Below are 6529 nucleotides of genomic sequence, written 5' to 3'. Positions count from 1 at the left end.
ACTCGAACAAAACGGTGTGGCTGAGCAAATGAATCGGATTCTCTTGGAGAAGGCTTGATGCATGTTAAGTAATGTTGCGTTAGGTAAGGACTTATGGACTGAAGCCGTTAGTATAGCTTGCTACTTGGTGAATTGATCCCCGTCTACGGCAATTGAATGTAAAATACCAAAGGAAGATGGAGTGGTTATAAGCTGGACTACTCAGATTGGCGCATATTTGGTTGTGAGGCTTACTCTCATGTACCGTCAGTTGAGAAAAATAAGTTAGACCATAGAGTAAAAAAGTAAATCTTTTTCGGCTATGGTATTAGTGTGAAAGGTTACAGGTTATTCGACTAGGTCACACGCAAGGTCATCACTAGCCGTGGCGTCAGATTCGATGAAAGCTCCATATTCCACAAGAATGATCAAGATGGATAAGTGGAACTAGAAAAGTTGATCGTAGATGTCCATATTGACACAGATGATACTCAGGTAGAGATAGATGCACAGATAGAGGTACAGGATTAGGTGAAGCAGCCACCTGTGAGAAGGAACCCACCACGTGATCACATGTTACTGGCAAGATACAGAGATGACTCTAATATTGCATATGCCCTTATTATAGATGAAGGGGACCTATCAACTATTCAGGAGGCTCTTGATGAACCTGATGCAGAAAAGTGGAAGGCAGTTATAGACAATGAGATGGACTTGTTGCACAAAAACCACACATAGGAGCTGATGGAGCTTCTAGTGGGCTGAAAAGCGATCGGATGCAAGTGGTTTTCAAAAGGAAACAGGATAGGTGCAAAGTGAGGCTGGTAGCGAAGGGGTATGCTAAGAGAGAAGGAATCGACTTCACAGAGATATTCGTGCTGGTGGTTAAGCAAGTATCCATCAGATTCGTGTTAGCGCCGGTTGCCTAATACGATCTCGAGCTGGAACAAATGGATGCACTGCGTGAAAAATGGAAAAAAAGGACGGATTTCAAGATGGTTGTGGACCGTCTCTAAAATTCCTTGGTTTAAAGATGCTTTAGAGACGGCCGTAAACCGTCTCTAAAATTTTAAATGGCTCTCAACCGTCCTTAATGTTGTCTTAAAATGTTAAACGTCCAAAAATCATTTAAGACGGTCAGAATCCGTCGTTAACTGCGGATAAAAGATGGTTATTGACCGTCTGGAATAAAAGACAGTCTTTGACCATCTTATATGCGGTCATCTGAGACGGTCCAAGACCGTCCGTAGTAGAGACGGTCACTAGCCGTCTTTTACTGGTAATCTGAGACTGTCAAGGACCGTCTGCATTAGAGACGGTCATTAGTCATCTTTTATTGGTAATCTGAGACTGTCAAGGACCGTTTGCATTAGAGACAGTCATTGGCCGTCTTTTACTGGTAATCTGAGACTGTTAAGGACCGTCTGCATTAGAGACGGTCATTGGCCGTCTTTTACTGGTAATTTGAGACTGTCAAAGACCGTCTGCATTAGAGACGGTCTTTAGCCGTCTTATAGCGGTCTTTTGAGATTGTCAAAGACCGTCTGCATTAGAGACGGTCCTAAACCGTCTCTAATGCTCAGGTCAAAAATTAAGAACAAATTATGAATTTTGAAAAAAAAATAGTTGAGAAGCTTAGAAAAATAATTAACAATGTTTAGGAAAAATTTAGATTTTGAAAAAAAAAGAAGAAAAAATTGTGATTTTATAAAAATTTAGATTTTGAAAAAAAAAATTAAGAACTTTGAATAATGTTGATAATTTTGAAAAAAAAATATTTCGATAAAAAAATGATATTTTAAAAAAGAAAATATAAGAAATTAAACAAAATTGTGAAAAAATTGACCAATTGTAAAAAAGTATATTTTAAAAAAAAGAAAACTAGATTTTGTATTTTGACAAGAAAAATTAAAAAGTTATATAACAAGATTTCGATAAAAAAAATGATATTTTGAAAAAGAAAATTTAAAAAATTAAACAAAATTGTAAAAAATTGACAAATTGTAAAAAAAAATATATTTTTTAAAAAAGAAAACTAGATTTTGTATTTTGACAAGAAAAATTGAAAAGTTATATAACAAAAGTGAGATTAAAAAAAATGATATTTTGAAAAAGAAAATTTAAGAAATTAAACAAAATTGTGAAAAAAATTGACAAATTGTAAAAATATATATATTTTAAAAAAGAAAACTAGATTTTGTATTTTGTCAAGAAAAATTGAAAAGTTAAATAACAAAAGTGAGATTTTGATGATGTGTTGTTTATCCTTGCCGCCCCTATGTTTCTCCAACCCATTTTTGGGCTGGGTATTAAAAATTGTGTAGATTTAAATCTTGAGTGGATCACACCACTGGAAAGAATGATAATATAGTACCTCGTCATTAAAAATTATAAAGAGCCCATCGTAAGGTTTTAGTAATGTTTATTTGCAATCCAACTTGTTAATAATGTAAAGAAGATCTAGATGAAGGTAAACTACAAAGATCAAATTGATTCAAAACTTTTGTGGCCTTCAAAAGGTTTTTAATAGTTATTCATCATCGTTTTGATTGGTATGGCCCACCTGAGATTATTGAGTTCTTATTATTTGAAATCACATTCTAAAATATGATGGAAAAATATATGGACAGTGTCGATATACATAAAATATATCAAGGTGGGCCCTACACGGTTAGACTAACACCCATGAAGGAGTTAGCTAAATAGTGAAATGGTACTATAAGGTCACCTCATGGGAACTTCCCATGAAGTTAATCTGTGTGCGCCCCACCATGATGTGTGTAGAACATCGACACCATGCAGTTGATGTGTCCCCTTTAAGTCCAAAAATCAGTCGTATACGAAACTCAGGTGGGCCATAGCATCTAAAACTATGTGAAGACATCCCTAAAATATATAAAAGCATTTGGTGGGGCCCACATGAGTTTTGGATGTGTATGAAACTTGGTCTGACTCCTCATCCAAGTGGGACACACATGATGAATGGGCTGGATCTATGAACCAAATCTAGGTGGGCCCAATAAATGATTACGAATGTTTTAATGGGAGGGTAACCCTCTCAACTATAGTATGTGGTGTGGCCCACCCAAGTCATGTATTGAATTTATTTTTAAGCTCATGGCCTACCATGGAATGGTGCATCTGACTGACGAGGTAGATCCAAAGTTCAAGTGGACCCACCATAGAAAAGAGTGGGATAGTGACACCCACTATTGAAACCTTCTTAGGGCCTGCCGCGATGTTTATTTGAGATCCAACCTGTTTATAAGTTAATATAGACATGGAATAAGGTAGGACATACACATAGTTTTGATGTGTCCCCTTTAGCTTATGAGATATCTCAAAAATCATCCGTATACAAAACTCAGGTGGGCCATACCATCTAAAACTACTTGAAGACATCTAAAAAAAATATAAAAGCATTTGGTGGGGCCCACATGAGTTTTGAATGCAGCTGAAACTGGGTCTGACCCCTCATCCAAGTGGGACACACATAATGAGCTTGATCCGAAACTTCTCCAGCTCCCAAGAAGTTTTTAATGGTGGAAGTGCAATGCCCAATTTGTAGTCCACTCAAGCCTTGTTCCTGCCTAATGTTTTACATGATACCTTATAATGATCTAAGAAAAAAAGATTAGATTATAGGGCTCTATAGGGCCTACAAAAATATATGTTCTATAACTAAGCCGTCCATCTATTTTGAAATATTATTATAGGGCTTTATAGGGGCTCTATAGGGCCTACAAAAATATATGTTTTATATCTAAGCTGTCCAACTATTTTGAAATATTATTATAGGTCATGAAACTAAAAATCAGGTATATTGAAGGCTAAAGTGGACCACACGGTAGGAAACATGGAGATTAAATCACATGTGCTTCCTATGGTGTGGTCCTCTTGGGCCTTCAATCTACTTTATTTTTGGGATCATGTAATAAAATTATTTATTAAAATTAATGGATGGAATGGATAAACAAAATACATCATGGTGGGTCCCACAGAGCTCTGGAGAGGACATCCATGTCTGTTTTACCCCATGCAAGCCTAAAATTGGGAAATGGATTGGCTACTCTCCCAGCCACCAACCTCGTGGCTGATGGTTGGTGCTCTGTGGGCCCCACCATGATGTCTGTGTTTCATCCATTCTGTTCATCCATTTTTAAAGATCATTTTATCGCTTGATCATAAAAATGAGAGGGATATAAATCTCAGGTGGACCACACCATATGAAAACAATAGTGATTGGATATCCACCATTAAAATCCTCCTAAGGCCCACTGTACTGTTTATTTGACATCCAACATCTTGATTAGGTCATACAGGCCGAGATGAAGGGAAAAAACAAAAATCAGCATGATTCAAAATTTTTATGGCCCCCAAAATATTTTTAATGGTCGACGCTTATTCAACATTGCTCCCTGTAATGTGGTCCACTTGAGATTGGGATATACCCCATTTTTGGTCTCTTACCATAAAATGATCTGTAAAAATAGATGGATAGCATGGATGCAACACATACATCATGGTGGGTCCCATAGAGCACCGACCACCATTTCCCAAAATTGGGCGCGCGCTCAAAACAGAGCCTCACCCAAAAATCTCTCCATTTCTCTCTCTCTCTCTCTCTCTCTCTCAGGTTTCCATTCCAGTCTTCTTGAACAATCCAAGCCCTCTCAGGAAAATGCATTCCTTCAATCTCTGATGGCATTTAATGGTTAGGGTTTTCTTTCACACCTCGTGCTAGGGTTTTCAGCGTCTCTCTACTTCGATCAAAAATGCCGTTGCACAAGACCTTCCACATCAAGAAGAAGCTGGCGAAGAAGATGAGGCAGAACAGGTCAATACCTCACTGGATCCGCTTGACGATCGACAACACCATCAGGTACAACACGAAGCGCAAGCACTGGCGCCGTACAAAGCTAGGGTTCTGAGGCTCTTGAAGGTTTTCCCTTTTTATATCGTCGAATTACGGTTTTTATTTTTCGTTAAAAGATGTGAAATCGCAATCTATTTGGTTTCTTTCTTCTATTACTCCTTTGATATTTGCAGGAAATGTGATTTATACCAATTTGTTGGTAATGCAATTGCCAAAGGATGGGTTGAGATGTTGATGTATCATTTATAGTTTCAATAGTTTTAGTTTTTTTGATTAAAAAAAGAAAAAAATCTCTGATGGCATTTTCATAAATTTCATAGCATTCCTCTGTCGTGGATCTCATGCTAAATGCACGAATTGATTATCTTTAATTTTTTTTTTTTTAAATACATGATATCATTAGGGTTAGGGTTATTTATTTATTTATTTCCTTCTCATTTTATTTCTGTATGAATCATTTATTCATGAACTAGTAATTACTGATTCCATGATATGATCTGTTTTGTGAATGTGCTTTTTTTTTTTTCTCTAGGTAAGATTGGAAAAGTTTAAATTAAAATAAAATCTATGTGAAAGGAGAAAAAGAGTTAACTCATCAGGGGATCATAAAAAATTCACAGTTGGAAAAATAAAAGCCACTGCATCAACTAAATGGATCCTTTTTTTTAAAAAAATGGTATTCGAGGCTTTTGAATTGTGATGTGTACCGAATGTTTGACGAAATGCCAAAGGAGACATGCATACCAAATGTTTGAAATGATAACTAACAGAAACTTGGTTTTTTCTTGTTGTTGTGTACCCCATGTTACTCCCACTGTTAGTCTTTGTTGATTGTGTTTAAGGTTTTAATTTCTAGGAAATAATTATGCCATGTATTGAAAGAAGTGCAAATATTCCAGCAATAATTAACTCTGTAAGGAGCTACAATTGTTCTATTATTAGGCTAGAGGTTTGAAAAACAATGGCTACAATACCAATGGTTTCGGTTTTGCCCCACCTACTTCTCTTCTGGCTGAGTCTTCAAGAAAGGTTTAGTGTTATAATTCATGATAATTTTTGCATAATGATTTTGACATTTCTCTATAAATATGACTGATTGTTATTTTCTTGCAATTGGATGAGGTTCTCTTGCCTGATCCATTTGATAGCCAACATGCTGTTTTCATGCTAAAAATTGGAGGAATCAAAGCTTCACAAACATGATACATTAAGTGTTTACCTCAGTCACATTGTTTTCTGCAGTTAGTGATTTTATAAAGTTTCTTTCACCAACAAATCCATTGTCTGTCGGTGCCTTCAGTATGAAGGTCCTTATTGATTCAAGTAAAGATGAAATTGAAATTTCATGTATTTGAACTTCAAAAACGTCTGTCTCCATGAACTTTCTACCATTCTCTCGTTTGGCCGCATCTATTCTGTTGATGGCCGGTTAACCTTTGAGCTTGTTGCTGATCAAGATGAGTTTTTTATGATTTCACTAGACAGGCAGCAATTCTAAAGTCTTCAACATGTCGTTCATATTTCATAGTTTCTCTTATCAAACTTGTTCAGGCAAATTGGTTAGGAGGATCATATATTGGTTCCTTGGAAGCATTTGATGGGGAGTTGGTTTCCCTTTCACCAATGGGATATCTTTGAACGTGAATTTGTCAAAGGTTTTCTCTAATATTCCTT

General features: G+C 36.3%; 1 protein-coding gene across 1 annotated transcript; it reads left to right on the top strand.

Annotated features, from left to right (window-relative positions):
* The first annotated feature begins 4633 nt into the window (after positions 1-4633).
* On the top strand, positions 4634-5006 carry LOC131222325 (large ribosomal subunit protein eL39-like). The gene has a single exon (XM_058217352.1). The coding sequence runs from the start codon at positions 4755-4757 to the stop codon at positions 4908-4910; it is 156 nt and encodes a 51-aa protein (XP_058073335.1). The 5' UTR covers positions 4634-4754; the 3' UTR covers positions 4911-5006.
* The last annotated feature ends 1523 nt before the right edge of the window (positions 5007-6529 follow it).

Source organism: Magnolia sinica, chromosome 13, assembly GCF_029962835.1.
Source record: "Magnolia sinica isolate HGM2019 chromosome 13, MsV1, whole genome shotgun sequence".
Classification (NCBI taxonomy): Eukaryota; Viridiplantae; Streptophyta; class Magnoliopsida; order Magnoliales; family Magnoliaceae; genus Magnolia; species Magnolia sinica.
This window is presented reverse-complemented; position numbering and strand designations above follow the sequence as displayed.

Excerpts from the sequence above, each read along its gene's own strand:
- LOC131222325 (XM_058217352.1), top strand. The coding sequence starts at position 4,755 with ATGCCGTTGCACAAGACCTTCCACATCAAGAAGAAGCTGGCGAAGAAG.